The sequence below is a fragment of the Malaclemys terrapin genome, chromosome 1, assembly GCF_027887155.1.
Source record: "Malaclemys terrapin pileata isolate rMalTer1 chromosome 1, rMalTer1.hap1, whole genome shotgun sequence".
NCBI lineage: Eukaryota > Metazoa > Chordata > Testudines > Emydidae > Malaclemys > Malaclemys terrapin.
In genome coordinates this window covers 231,846,128-231,862,622 of record NC_071505.1, presented here as the reverse complement: position 1 = coordinate 231,862,622, position 16,495 = coordinate 231,846,128, and the positions used below count along the sequence as shown (strand labels likewise).

Here is a 16,495-nt window from a genome sequence, read left to right as displayed (position 1 = left end):
ATATAGAAATACATTATAGTCTTGAAAAATAGGGAACAGTCTCTAAGTCTATTTATTTCAGCTATTTGTAAAGGTCAAAATGCAACACACTGTCCTTTTCCTTTTAAAAGATTCCAATCAGTCTCAATCCGTTTATTCTACCCTTTTATTTGGATTATGAGTTGACATACCTTCACAGGCAGGAAACTTATCTAAAATATAGCTGTCTTCTAGATGAGACATAAGACTAAGCCCCCATTTTCTATCTTAAATGTTGTGACGTGTTACTGTGTACTCTTCAACAGCTACTATATTTTCATCCCAAACATTCTCAGTTTTTAAAAATTATATAGAGCTTTGGTATCCTTCAAGATGAAAGGTGCTAAATAAATGTGAGCTGTTATTACTATAAAATAATTTAATTTAGCAATATTTATGTTGTTTTCCTAGTACCAATTTAGCACGTTTTTTGAAATATATTTTTAAAGCCTAATTATTAGAGACTATAACTTTTCTCTCATATTATCTCTCACAAAGAAGCACTTTTGTCTGGCAATATTAAACAGGTTTCTTCCTTCATTAAGTCTTGCAGGCTTGTAGATAGTTTAACATTTTATTGGATAGCACCAAGGGGTATAATAAATTATAGAATCTCCACTGTGCAGAGCACACATCACCTTCAACCACATAAAGGGAGTAAACCAAAGAGACAAGACAAGAGACAGTAAAGCTGTAGTGGTGCGTCACTGAGACATACCTGACTGCCCATTTATGCAGTCAATTGCTTCTTTAAATATCTATAAATCTAGTACAGAGGTCTTATAGATGATGGATTTGATTCACCCATAGGTTTTGCTAACTACTGCCAGTGTAACCTAAGCTGGAAATGTGCCCAGTAGCAGAAAATTGCCTACAACCCCGCTCCCCTCCCACCCCACATTCCAAAAGTGGTACAAGCAACCAGAGAGAGAGCATGGCCAGAATACTTCTGGGATGTGCCAGTTCAGCCAAATTGTACAGCCAGCATCTCCCAGCAGAACTGTTATGGTTACAGTTTAAAGCTTCTCTCCCACAGCAGAACCCAACATGGCAGGAGAGTAACAGAAATACCATATGCCAGGGGTAAATTCCACATAGGCCTCAGCAGTCTCCTCTAGTGCAGGTGAATACAATTTGCACCTGCCCACATCAGCAGGTGAGAACCAATAAATGTTTAATATAAGTTGTTCACTCAGTTTTTCACCTACATTTTTACAAACTAAGATTAAGTGATGGGGACAGTGATAAAGGGACAAATAAAGTCTCCAGATGCCAAAAGGTAAAAGAACCTAAAGTAGCATTTTTAGCAACAGCCTGTTCAGCTCAATAAAGGGCCTGGTTGCAATCAACTGAACATTCATAAAAAACAGACACTTCACTAATTGTGTATTTAATCTTATTAGGTTACATTTATATTTGTATGTTATTATTTCACTCTTCTAAATCTTACCGGTCAATAGAAACGCTGTGATTACATCCTCACTTGCTCTGAAAATGTAGGATTTAGCAATCTTCCCTGGCTTTACTCCCCTGGGACTTGGGCTAGTACTCCTAGTCACATGTGCAAGAAAACCATGTGATGACCTTTTTGAAACTCATTACAAAGGAATAATTTGTGTGTGTTGAAATGTGCAAATCAAGAAGACAATAGACTGTGTCACCATTTAGCCTCCAAACATTAGCTCTGGATATGAGCTGTTAGATTTTCCTTATAATCTCCTACAGGAGAATTATGGAATGGGTAATGGTCTTTAAGACACCTCAGGAAACAAACCACCAAGTTTTTTGTTTGCTTATACTTTCTGGTTTATTGTAGTTTTACAGGTTCCATCAGGCTCAATCAATTATTAAAAAGTAATCAATATTGCCAGATATTAAAGCTGTAAAAAATTAGCATTGAAAAGACTATAAGCAATACATTCCCAATGCTTAATTAGGCTGACCATTACTGTGCAGGCATATGTGAGTGAAGAGGGTCATTCAATACACAGATGGAAGAAATCATAAGCCCAGGCAAGCTTTACATCTCCAGTCTACATGTTCACGTTTGACTATAGAAGCTTAACTTACACTGGTCAGAGATTTCCCCTAAAGAATTCACCCGGTGTAAAGGGAATCTCTGCTGGCATAAAGCTGGCAAATACTCAGGGACATCCCTGAGAATTAGGGAGCTGTGACTGGTTTCTGAGAGCCTATCCTCTCCAGTGTACCTGGGCAGAGCTGTTGCTGCCTCTCCTGTGCTGCAGGAGGCATTGAGCCAGTCATGTCCACCACTGCCTCTGGACTGAGAGGAAAGTTTGGTGTTCCAGGTCCACCCCATCTGCTTTTCAAAAAAAGGGGAAACAGCAAGCAAAACTGGAAGTAATCCTCTCCCCACATCCCAATGTCAGATGGCCAGGAGCTCCCTGGCATGCTGCAGTGAATTCCAGCTGTCTTGACCAATCCAGTGGACTCTAGTTCACTACTGTCATAATCTGTATGTAAAAGGGGTGATGTAAAATATCATTGGAAAACTAATAACTCATTGAAATTATGCTTCTTAAAATGTATTTGAAAAGCCATGCATAAGCCCAGTCTGACCTAGACAAAGCATTTGGATTAGTTTTTTTGACCAGCCTGCTTGTCAGGCAGAGAGAGTGAAAGTACATTTATATAAAAGGTAAACAAATCCATCAAGCTAACAAAGGGAAGAGGTAACGACTCGAGTATCACCAGCAGATAAGGAACCAACGTGAAATCTTCATCAGATTTCACGGGATCTCTTCCCAGAAGGAGGAAAAAACTTTATTTGAGAACACATTTCAATGACACACTGGACTATAAAGACAGGGTGTCTGAACCTCAAATGATAAGTATTTGAATCAATTGATTGTGTACTGTATAACTGAATTACAATAGGGTATCAAGTAAGGTCATTTATGAAAGCTAATGACACACTAGTGATAATGTCATTGTGAAATGTATGTATTAACACTATATGAGTAATTATGGGTACTCATTGATATTATGCTTTGAAGTCTGTGACCAATCAAAGGGAGAAAAAGGTTTTCTCCCAGAGTAGAGGGAAGGCAGTTAGCTATCTGTCTTCAATTAAATTAAGCCAGGTGTGATCAAAATAATGGAATTCCCATTTATATACGAATTGGCAGGGGGGGTGGGAAGTCCACAGGAAGGGAAGAATAACTTGAGGTCATCTTGAGTCTGGGGGGAAAAACTGAGTTTGGGAAGATATAAGGAGAAAGAAGATGCCATCCTGGCATCCATCACTGGACAGACACAAGGCGCTGGAGCTCTTGAAAGCTGAGAAAGAAGGGCCCTTCAATCAAGGGGGCTGAAGTTTCTGGGAACTGAATATAGGTGGGAAACATACTTAGGCAAAAGATCTTTCACCCAGGAAGACAAGAGAAACTGGCACCTTGTACTTCTGTGGAAGTTCCTAACTGAGAGAAAGTCAGCCATAGCTGGGAGGGAGAAAGATTGGTAAGAAATCTACTTTGAACCAAGACTATAGCTTGTTAAATCTTAGCCACTAGAAAGCATACTTTACATTTATTTGCTTGTAACCATCTTGCACTTGAACTCACTTAAAACCTCTCTTTTCTTGATAAACTTGTTTTACTTTTAAATCTATACTAAGCCAGTGCTGTGTTTGAATATAAGTGCTGTTAACTCCAATTAAGGCAATGAGTTGCTGTGCTTTCCTCCCTTAAAGGAGCAATGGACCTTATTACTCCTCTGAACGTTTCAGAAAATGGCTGGGCATTTCAGGGCAAATGGTTTTGGGGAAATTCAGGATTGGGGGTGGTTTGGGGTCACATGGCTAGTAGTAAGCACCGCTGGTGAAGACCAGAGTGTGGCTGTAGAGTTGCTGAACTAGGGCTGCTTAACCATAGACACTCCATAAATTCTTGTATGCTGGCTGGGAGCATCCATACACAGAGCTACAGTAGCAGAGCACTTTAAGGCACTCAAGGACAAGCAGTGACACCACCTCTCACTGGTCTGGATTGTACCCCAAAACCCCACTTCCATGGCAGCCACTGCAGAGTTGGGAGAGTAGTGAGAGTATTTCCTCATCCCTACCTTCCCCCCAAGAGTACCCACAACTGCATGAGGCGCAACCAGGGGCAGAAAAGAAGAAGCAGCATAAATTTAAATGCCCTAGTACTAGCGTTCAAGGGCATTATCCAGTGCCAGGGAAAGGGCCAAGTGGTGAACTGACCCTCCTACACTAGCCTTTACCCTAGGCCCTGCTAGTGAATGCAATATTTACCCTAGCCCCGCTAACAATGTCTCAACAGAGTCTTGCTGCTGTGTACTGCAAACAAACAAATTGTAAATCCATGTTTGGTGAGTCAAATTGCACTGGTTAGTCAAATTCCCCTACACAATGGCTTGTGTACTTAATTTCCTTGATTGCATGGGTGGCTGGTAGGATCCAGTCTCTGCTCAATGCAGCAGAGAATCACATTATAATTGTATTGTATAGTTACAATACAATAGGATTAGTTGCCCTCATGGGATTTCTTTACACCATTTCAACACACATAAATTCTTCCTTTGTAATGAATTTCAAAAAGGTCATCACTGGTTTTTTCATAGGAGAAGATTGGTCCAGTCTTTTTTGGCTGCTAGAGCACTTTAAACAAGTGTATTCTGAGCATTTTTCATTCTTAAGTTCCAGTCACTGCTCTGACACCAAGTTCCCCTTCACTGGCTTCCAAGATATAGCAGATTGTTTTGCAATGTGAGCACCAAGAGAGTCTGTACCTTGGCCTGCAGGCAATCCATCTCCTGACTGACATGTTTCATTCAGCCTTCCACAGTAGCTACTTCATTTGAAATACCTTCAACTTAATTTTCACATAATGACAAAGGGCTGTATAGAGAGTTCATTTCTGAGTTTACTAACTAATAATGATAATCCTCTATGAAGCTATTCATCTAGGTACTTAGTATCAAAGCACTTCTTGTATTCACATAGTGCTTTTCATTTAAATAAATCCCAAAGCACCGTTCACACCTTTACCAATTTTGCATACTTCATACATACATACATGAATCACTGTCTCTCTTTAAGAGCACATGATGATACATCAACAAATATGGACAAGAAGGTAAGTGAAACTTTAGAAATGACAGCTGAGTTCTACTAAAAAGCCCAAAGGGGTTAAGTATCTGAGTCCTGCTTAATTCCAATGGAATTTGGCCACCTAACTCCCTCTTCTGAAAATTCCAGCCAACCACTTTAATGAAACTGGAGTAGTATCTTAGAGATGCACGGAGGCAAGCATGAGCAAATTCTGGAAATAAGAGGATACTCTGACACTTCTTAGGTTTGTCTAGACAATCAGTTGATGCACAGCAAGCTGGGGAGTAAACCTACAGCACACTAGCATGAGATATGCTAATTGTCCATGTGGACCCTGCTACCATGCACTAAAAGTTCCCTAGTGTACACTGACCTGTTGCTGTTTGAAATGAAAGTAGATTAAAATGTATTAGGGAACTTTTAGTGCATGGTGGAACAGTCCGCACAGTTAGCGCACAGCAGGCTAGTGCACTATAAATTTACATCCCAGCTCACTGCAAACTAACTCTTTGTCTAGCTAAGCCCTTACTTTAACAAATGCTAATGCTTCATACCCCTGTGATGAAGAGGGATAGATCAGCTGACTAAGTCACAATGATGACTATGAAAAGATGTCCCAGTAACAAATGATTGGTGATTGATATAGTGTCCAACCTCTGCAATGCACCCTTAAAAGTCAAAGTCAATTTGTCAATTACATCATCATAATCCTTGCTGGGTATTAAGGTCATTTGAACTAGCAATCACTTAGCTGAATAAATGAGAGAAGGTCTGCATAGAACAGGAAGCTCAATTTGGGTTTAAGTTTGTATTGTGGAAAATCAACATGAATTTTAGCAGCATCTAAACAAGTATCTAAATATTTATAAGATGAAACATATCACAATATCATAAATTAAATTCTTACATTTAATTAAATAATTAATTATATATTAAATTCTCAGGTACAGTCAGCAATTAAAATCAACATAGCTTTATTATTCTACTAAAATCACACACTATTGTAATTGCACTTAAAAACAGACTAGTCAGTACTTTTGTAAGATCCTGTTGTAACTCATTCATAACCAATGACAGTGAAGTATTTGTAGAATATAAAAAAGAATAACCAGCATAAAGGTGAATTCAAGTGCTACCAGATGGCTATCCTATACAGCTATTATAAATTAGAATGCCGACTGGGCCTGCAACAGATCCTTGTGGGACTCCTTTAATAATAAAGGTTGGCAGAGAAATAAATCCATCTAATTTATCACATTGTTTTATGTTGAGGCAGATTAATTACAGCAGCAACACAAGGAACCCAAGTTAGCACCAAGATGATATTTTATTTTTAGCTAAAATACCACCAGGTTTTATTCAGCTTTCCTTACTAAGGCACAACTCCCACTGACTTCAATTCAAGTTGACTTCAATGGGTGTTTTGTCTGAGTAAGGAGTGCTAACTAAGGTAGTGAATAGATCTGTATGAGGTCTTCTGGGCTTGAGCCAAAGCCCACTGACGTCAATGGAAAATCTCCCAATGTCTTCAACGGCCTTTGGATCAGACTTTTAGATCACATATATTATAAGTTAACTGCATGTCCTTTTAAATAAGCCACTATGGCATCTATGAATCAGAACGCTAAATTTGTCCTTTTCTTTTTCCTCACAAAGGATCTGAACCTTTAAGCACCATCTGGACAGCATCTCTGTGCATTTAGGCTATGTTATGCATATTTGGCCTTCAAACACAGATTGCAAACAAATCAGAAATAAACTCTATTATGGGGTATGCAGCAGACACTCATTAAGGGCCTGATTCAATGCCCTCCAAAGTCCATATGAACCGAGTGTGTTTTCTATAATAAAATTATGGAGCCTTATTGCTCTTGAGCTATTCTGTGGAATGTTTATACATACAGTAATTTTGAAATTATTACAGTCCCTTACCTCCAAGACACGCACCCATGGCCAATGAAAAGATTAGTGGTTTCACAGGCAGGTTAACATCAGGATCTTGACTCAGGTTAAGAAGCACAGGAATCTGTTATTGAAAAAAATATAAACAAAAACACACGCATATATATATATGGTAACACTAACCATGAACTGAGCATCAACAAAATCCATTTAATTAAACAATTGAAAATGCTACCAAGAGGTAAGCTATAACATTGGTCTGTTTACAAGCATAGAACTCTCCTCTTGCCTTTCGGGGACTCCCAGTAGGAAGACCTTCCCTGCTAGAGCCTTCTTCACCAACTGAGCCTATGCCACAATTCAGACATAAGACCCCAGCAATGCTTGACTGAATTAGGGCCTAGCAGCGCAGACATTTCCTGGCCATGGTCTGAGACCTGGAGGACAGCTGACTCCTTAAGTACCCCTTAAGTGTCCCCTGTGGAGGGGAGGCAGAGGAACAGACACAGATCGAGCACAGTAACACCCAGAAAATAGTTCTCTGCTAGGCATTCATGGCCAGATCACAGACTCTTTAGGACACTCCCACTAGAGAATCCGGTCCTATATTTATAGTGTGCCAGTTGAGGCATTATTGATAGGCTTTAGCCCCATTTGTTCCTAATGACCTGTTGCCACTACTGGTTGAGGCCACTGAAATCTACTAGAAACAACAAGTCACACCAGGAAAGTATATGATTCTTTATATCTTTTCTAGAGACAAACATACATTATAATGATTTAAAGTAAGAACAAAAATCTTGTAATTTTCTTAAATTAAAAGGGGGCATCCACATTTTAAAATCTTGTATAAACTATATTTAATACCTTGTTAGAAACTCGAACATATATTTTACCCCACCAGTTTTATTGTTATCTACTTATTTGACAAACTGATTTTGCTTTCAGTTAGAAATGCTGCGACTTATTCTTATTAGAAGTCTACTTATTCTGTTTGTCAAAAACATCAATAGTGTCATCCTTCTGAGAACAAAAGAGACAGCAGGATTGGATTGTTTACCTTTAATTCCCTCAGATGGCTGCTTTTGCAGCAAGAGAAGAAAAATATTGCAAAGTCATGCATTATCAATAGATATGTTTGTCTCCGTGATGGAGTACTGTATCACATATATTTTTTTCTTTTAAAGGAACTTCAAATCCAACATATAATCATCACCAAACAATAACTGTTATAAGTCAAATTTGGGGTCTGATGTACTATAACCTTCTTCCACATATTTGAAAAGTATTTCTCCTGGGTTTAGGATTTTAATGTAGTGTACATGTATCCTTTGATAATAACAGCAACTCTCCACAAGCATTGCTGCACCTTGAACTTGAACTTTTAAGAACTGGATTGGAGTTGAAAGAAAAATAGTCAGTTAAAGTTCCAGAATTCCAGTTCAAAATATTTCATTGAGCCAAGGAATGCCCCAAGTTTTGTGAACTACCCCAGCTGACACACGTAGAGTACAGAGTCTCATGAAAAGACTAATTCTTAATGCCACCAAATCAATGTTGGATACAACACAACCACATTGTTTCAGTTCCATCCAAGCGTTTCCTCATTCTAATGACTGAGTAGTGTATGTAGAATCAAACATCTTGCACTTCAGTAGTAACTCTTGAAAGGTGTTGCAGGGCCCCTCTCTTTCATGCCTCTTCTCAAATCCACAAACAACTCAAAGACCTTTTTCTGGTAAAACACCCCGTGCAGTTTATTTACAATATTGTTTTCCACCACCTTCATACACTATATGGCCTTACATCTATAGGCCTAGGGAGCCCTCAGCTCCTGAGACAAGGAGGGAAAAGTAATCTCCCTCTCTCTTTCTGCTACCTCCCTCCCTTCCTCTTCCTTCCTTTTACATCATCTGCCTAATGGTCTGAGTAGCCTCTTAGTTCTCCTCAGCACATCCATTAGGCACAGCTCTGATAATTGGGTCTGCTCTGGAATCATTATTAAAGCTGCAGTGACCAGAGTACTGGCTCAACTGCTGTTGCCCAGCACTCTGTCACATAGGGCCTGATCCAAAGACCATTGAAGTCAATGAGAATCTTTCCATTTTCTTCATTGGCTTTTGGATCAGGCCTTTCATCATTGGATGTCTCCTCTTTTAACAATGATATTTTACACAGGAGAAGTCAGTGTATGAACTTGAATTTAAGAGCAGTGCTTCTCCATTTCTCCCATTAAATAACATTTAATGTCATTTGTAATGTTAATCTATACAATTATATGTGCTATGCATCACTTTTGAACTCACTCTGAAAGCTTAAAACCTCAGTCTCATTTACAGATGCAATTAACCCAGTGCTGCAAATAGAGACATAAAATATTAAATGGTTGGAAGGAAATGTGTCATTCTAGGCTTCAATATATTTTTTTCAGATGAGGATTACTTATAAAACTGCCTTTGAACCAAGCTGTATATATTTACAAGGGTCTGCAGCAAGTCAATTTGGTTATTACAAAGCAGGATGCATTTGGCGAAAGCAAACAGTACTGCTACCTTTCCCGTATTTATTTCATGTTCTTTGGAATTCAATAATGTTTTGAAATTTTTTAGCTACAACATAGTGCCCTTCAATAGAGGCAAAAGCCAATGTCTATTTGTGTGTCAACCATATGCCAAAGCTTATGCTCCTTTCTCCTACCCTCTAGAGGGACTATAAACAGTACAGACAACAGTAGCTATATGAGAGCAACAACTTTATATCAGAAGATTGTTTCTTTCTTACACTCCTTTCCTTGTTTTTATTGAGGAGAAATCTCTCCTTCACTAATTTCTAGAGAGCTTGCTAGCTTTTCTGGAAAGTTTAATGTGCTGTTGGAAGGATTTAGGGAAAGTGAAGGATGGGGTTCAGCAGAGCAAGGCCAACTTCTCTTTGCCCTTTCGCTACAGGGCTAAGTGCCTGCCTGCAGATACTGAGACAGACAGCATGTCTGTGGAAAATAATTATTGCACCTGAAAGTAAGAGGAATGCCCTCAAACACGTTATATTAAGGCAATCCCCTCACTAACCTTGATTCTACAAATGTATAAACTGATGTGCACAGAACAATCCAGGCATCTAACAGCTTTCTATAAATGACACCTTTAATGAAAATAGTGTCAGTTAAGAGTGTATTTATTTATACTGTATTATATGTTGTGGTTAGTGCATGGAATGTGTTACAAACATAAAAGTAAAGCAAATATAAAAATCTGAAGATAAACATTTTCTTCACTGCTTTTATAACACATGATTATATTGGTATTAATTTATGTGGAGTCAATTTTATAAATGTATGAAACAAACATTGGGGTTGTTACGTTGGTGTAAACAAACAAACAAAACTGTAGGAAATACCAACGAGTGGGAATCAGCCTCAGGAAATAAATTCAGATCCAAGAAGTATGAATGATTCTACAAGATGCAGTATGTCTTCATATTCCTCTCAGCTCTGTGCCATAAAAGAAGCCTGGGATGATGTCCCCAAAACTAAAGGAAGAGTGTAAAGCAGTGACTCTGAAGAAGATTTGGGGGACATGGTGGATAATCAGCTGAACATGAGCTCCCAGTGTGATGCTGTGGTCAAAAGAGCTAATGTATCCTGTGATGCATAAACAGGGGAATCTCAAGTAAAAGTGAAAAGGTCATTTTACCTCTGTATTTGGCACTAGTGCAACCATTGCTGGAATACAGTGGTCCAGTTCTGGTGCCCACAATTCAAGAAGGATGCTGATAAATTAGAGAGGGTTGAGAGAAGAGCCACATGAATGAATAATGAATTAGAAAACATGCCTTATAATGACAGACTCAAAGTGCTCAATCTATTTAGCTTAACAAAGCGAAGGTTAAGGAGTGACTTGATTACAATCTATAAGTCCCTACATGGGGAACAAATATTTGATAATGGGCTCTTCAATCTAGCAGAGAATGGTATAACCCACGGCTACAAGCTGAAGCTAGACAAATTCATACTGGAAATAAGGCACAGATTTTTAACGGTGAGAGTAATTCACTATTGAAACTATTTACCACGCGTTGTGGTGGTCTCCAGCACTGACAACTTTTTAATTCAAGATGGGATGTTTTTTCTAAAAGATATATTCTAGGAATTATTTTGGGGGAAGTTGTATGGCCTGTGTTAGACAGAAGGTCTGACTAAATGATCACAATGGTCCCTTCTAGCCTTGGAATATATGAAAATACTTAGAAAAGAACCTGACTCAACAGGTTTTGCGGATTTTTTCAAACCCCCTTGCTGGAATTGGAATGGAGGGCACTCAGCAAATTATGTGGAAATTAATTTTGGTATGTGACTCAAACATAGGATTGAAAGGGATCTCCCAAGTCATTGAGTCCAGTCCATGCTATTGCAGGCAACTCCATCATATAATCCCATTCATAAACTTAGCAAAGCTCCATTTTACAACTAGTTAGGTTATTCATCTCTTCTATTCTTATTAGGAGGTTGTTCCAGAACCACACTCCATTGATGGTTAGAAATCGTCTTCTAATTTCTACCCTGAATTTGTTCATGGCCAGTTCATTCCCATTTGTTCTTGTGCCAACATTGTCCTTTAACTTAAATAGCTTTTCACAGTCCCTGGTGTTTACCCCCCTGATGTATTTATAGAAAGCCATCATGCCCCCACTCAGCCTTTGTTTTGCTAGGCTAAACAAATCAACTTCTCTTAGTCTCCTTGAGTGAAATAGGCCCTCCATTTCCTTGATCATCCTTTGTTTTACATCATTTGTAAACAAAAATATCACAAAGTGGGCATACTCAAAACAGGGCATATTTTAAAAATTTGGTAACATTTTTTCATACAATTTTCTTATCAAGTTTCCGAATTACTAAAGATAATTTTTAAGCAGGAGCTTGATCTTAACAGACACAATCTTCAATTTCATCTCACAGTGTAAAACATAATGATGATTGGTACAGAATTCATTTTTATGAAAAAAAAAAAAAAACAGTCACACATGTAGGATCAAGGAGAAGGAAAAGCTAGGTTGTGATGGGGAAAGCTCTCCTTGAAGCACATATATAGATAATGCATTACATTGTGGCTATTAAGCCATGGAGAATATTGGCAGTGAGGAAGAAACGTGCTGCAGCTCACTCAGACAGAATTCCTTTTTCTACTCAAGGTAGCTCATGCTGCTGCAGCAACAGCATTTCAATCACCCTTTGAAAGGGAGTGATGGGCATTCCTCTCCCAGCTGGCCCAGTTCTGATAGGTAGTAATAGAGTCCCTCTCTCTCTTCCCACTGCTGAAGCTAGAAACACTGCCAGTACTATCCAGGAAGAGTGTCTTCAGCTACCCCACAGGTCTGTGCCCAATGCCAGCATAGGGACAGAAGGGAGGGTGGAAGGTACCATGTCACATCTCTCCTGTGCCCTTGCATAAGGACACACACACAAGCTGGCCTGCACATACTTGATAATTGTGTGTTCTTTATTCAAGGGTTTTCTTTAAACCTTAATTTTATACCATGTTAAATTCTTGGTACATATTTTTCTAAGAATTACACACTAGAAAAGTGTTTGTTTGGAATGAAAACTGCACACGCTGTTCAAAATGTGTATTCATGGGAAAATGTATCTGTAGTTCTCAAAACCATTGATGTCTCATTAAGGACAGTCTGTCTCTGCAGATTGCTAGGGTCCAGTCTTACACTTTTACCAGTGGACTGGAATACTGAAGCTTGTACAGAACACTCTGGTAAAGTAGAAGACAAAGGGAGATCCAAAAATTAAAGTGACATTGAGGGCATTAGATACCTATGAAAAATACAGCACTGAAAATGAAAAGCACCTGTCAGTTTTAGAGATAAATAGTTGCAGGTCAAAATCAGTCTGGTTTCTAACAATGAATTGTCAAGTTTCAGTCACCTTGCCAGCAATGTGGTTAATAGAAATTATTTATTACAGTATATTGAGAAAATAGTATTAAAAGTCAACTAAAACTAGGATTTATTATGGCTACATTTTTAGTCCCTGGTAATAAAAGAAAAAATATATATAAACAGATGGCTCAACATATGCAGCTTATAAAACAAATCAATTAAAATAAGGAACATGATTTTTATTACCATTATATCACCTAACATTTTTAGGGGAAAACTCCCTGGCTACTGAATTAACAGTGCTAAGACAGCAGGCATTTAAAATGAAAAAATAAAGCATTTAAGCTGGATTGTTGTGAGTATATTCAACACACACACGGTAAGGAGAACAGGAGCATTGAAAAAAATCAAGAATATTTTTGTGGAATGAAACAAAACAATACTATGTGATTAACCATATGCATTCGGCAAGCATAAACAGCCAGACATATTGTCCAGCATGAAAAGTTTACAGTTCTGTACATAAAACACAAGAGATACAATAATTGAGTATCCACTTTCTGAACTAGTAGGCCCTACTCTTTTGTATCTGTCCTTAGATACACATAGATACAGTGATTTTCAATTTTTTTAGGCTGCATAACTCTTTCCAAATAATGTAATCTACTGTGTACTGCCATCTGAGGTAGGTTCATAATATACCTATGATTTATTGCCAAGTTTCACTAAATAAAATATGCCACTACAGGATTTTTCTTATGTACCCCCTTGTTAAGAGCTCATGTACTCCAGTTTGAAAACCACTGAACCAACTTATTGTGGAGTTTTCTTCTTGTTGCTCTTTTTCTAACAACATGTAACTATTACAAAGTTTAGACCAAACTTATTGGAATGTGTTGAAAACACACTTTATTGCTGAGCTGGATGGACAGAAGTGTATGTTTCTAAAACATTGACAAAATGCTGAATTCAGCTGTCCGATTTTACTTCCACAATTTTCCATCATTTTAATTAAATTAACTGTGACATCATCATCTTTTTAAATGTAGATTTGGGGTAGAAAGCTGGATCTTCAATTTTAAATGCTTGAAGTGAACAAAAGACTTTTAGGATTACAATCCATCAGTCAAATTTCAGCCTCCTCTTCTTGTTTTCAGCTCGACCACGGACCCTTGTATTTAGAATCAATCATATTTGTTAAGCAATGGAGAGATTCCATAAATTCTCTTAATCCGTTTTTTGTTTTGTTCTTGTGTGGCTCCAGTTCTTTGTTCCCATTCAGCTCAAACTAGATTAGCCCCAATGGTTAGAGCACTCAACTGGCATGTGGGAGACCCAAGTTCACTTCCCCTCTCTGCCTGATACAGAGAAGGGCTTTGAACTTCAGTTTCCCACATTGCAGAGAATGCCCTTACCACTGGGCTAAAGGTTGCAAATGCAGACTGCCTCCTCCTCCTCTACTGGATTGGGCCTTTCCGATTCTCTCCTGTTGAAGCTGTTCCTTTTTTATATAAATAATTAAATGGGCATTGGCACAGGGACTTGATCTTGGGTCTCTCAAATTCTAGGTTAGTGCCCTAAGCACCAGTTTTTATAGAGTAGTTCTCACTCTTTCCTTGGTCCAATGACTATTCATTGTCATTATGAATTATTATGAACTGACACTATGGATTTAATGCGAGAAGAAGAAGATTTGAGAGCCAGATACTTAAAAGGCCAGAAGCCCAGGCCCAGTGCAAAAATGCAAGTACAATGGAGCACTTAATTTAATACTTAATCATCATAATGGCATTTGCAAATCTGATATTTGCATGTTCAAATTGCCACTGAAATGCCTAAATGGGATGAATAAGCCCAGTAATAATATTCACTGCCTCTAAGAGGTGGGGGGAATTGTAACACAGTTAAGGTCTCACAAAGCAAGCTTGTTATCAAATAGTTGGACTCACTGCGCATAATGGAAGGAAGAAATGCATCTGCTGAAGAGAGACATACCATTGTAGCTGTGAATGGAATGTTGTCAATTAGGGAGGATGCCAGAGCAGAGACCCAGAGTACTAAAATGATAGCAACTGCTAGGCGTTGATCCTCGGGAACCACCTGGTATTAAAAAAAATGAAGTTACAACTCCATTTAAACTGAAAGCTAGCCGACATTTTTTTTCAGCTCTAGCAATAACTTGATATGTCTGCGTGCTACTAATGGCATCATTGTACAGATTCTTCACTAAATCATCAACACACTCATTTTTAAAAAGGTGATATGAATATAAAATAAATTTTTAAAAAGAAATAACTGAAGGATTTATACACAATTCTACCGATTCAACAGAACCGCGGGAAAGGAGGCACGCAGCAAGTGACATTTCTAACAATCACGTTTATGTTTCATACAAGAAATGTCCTGTGCAGCTATAATTATACAGCTTTTTTTTCCTCTGTACATTACCCCCACACACACACACCTTGTTTTATGAATTAAAACTACAGAAAAGACGTACTATTCAGATAAGATCATATATTCTGGCTTTGGAGAGGTATACACGATGTATATTGAAGACCATTCACACTGAAGGATGAAATGCACCCATTGCACATCTGATGCAGAACTACAACCCTTCACATAGCCTTCAATATGCAATGATTAGTCAGTCTATTTGTTAAAGCCATACAAATATTTCTCTAGCTTGGGAATGAAATAACTGTAAACGTTGAAATGTACCTTTATTAACAAAGCTGTCTGTTCTCCTATATAATCTATTAAATGAAGATGAGCCAAAGCCTAAAAGAGAGAAATTTAGATCAACCAATAGTACGTGAGCAAATATGCAGTTGAAACAAATACTTTAAAGCATTTGAAATGTCAACCAGATTCTCTAAAGGGAATGTAGGGCACAGACATCTCATCTCCATTAACAACACCACTCTGAGGTTTAAAGTTTCCCTTCTTCTGGAGTGGATGCATTTTGTTTGAATACTTGAGTGCAAATTATTTTAAACCTAAAGAAACCCTAGATAGATATGAACCAAGAACCTAGAGCAAATATTCCAAATTTTGGAAAGTTCAGGCTGAAGTTTGTGGCTTATTCCCAGCAAAGAAAGAAAAGAGGGGAAAGAAAGAAAAAGAAAAATGAAAAAGAAAGAATTTCTGTAAAATAGCTGGACTCAGAACCCAAAAAACAAAAAACAATTAATGGTCACATTCTCAGCTACTGCCAAGAAACACATAGTGCAAGTCAGGGAGGTAGCATATGGAGATGCAAAGTTACATGAAGTTCACCTTTGCATTTTTCCAGTCCAAGGCCTGTTGCATGTAGGGCTGCTCTAATTTACACTGGCTGCTAACAGTTTCAAGGGATGAAACCACATCCAAATATTGATGCTGTCAAGGCTGATTTCCCACTCTAGCACTTCGAGTGCAGAAGGTGGGGGCCCGCAAGGATTCTAAAAATTAAAACTGGCCACTCCAGGCTTGTATTAAACTCCCAAGGTTATAGGTTTTTTCTGACCTTGGATGGGTAGCTGCTGCCATCACCCAAGTGCAAAAACCGCTTTGAGAACCCAGGAAGGCACACTTGGAAATTCCTTCCTGTGGGGTACC

At 38.3% G+C, this 16,495-nt stretch overlaps 1 protein-coding gene across 1 annotated transcript in view; it reads right to left on the bottom strand.

Annotated features, from left to right (window-relative positions):
• Window positions 1-16,495, bottom strand: part of OCA2 (OCA2 melanosomal transmembrane protein) — a 344,911-nt gene that overhangs the window by 77,303 nt on the left and 251,113 nt on the right. Inside the window, exons 20-22 of the mRNA XM_054016529.1 lie at window positions 15,617-15,676; window positions 14,891-14,995; window positions 7,043-7,136 (exon numbers count right to left, since the gene is read on the bottom strand). Coding sequence (XP_053872504.1) covers window positions 7,043-7,136; window positions 14,891-14,995; window positions 15,617-15,676 — 259 coding nt within the window. The remainder of the gene's footprint in view (window positions 1-7,042; window positions 7,137-14,890; window positions 14,996-15,616; window positions 15,677-16,495) is intronic.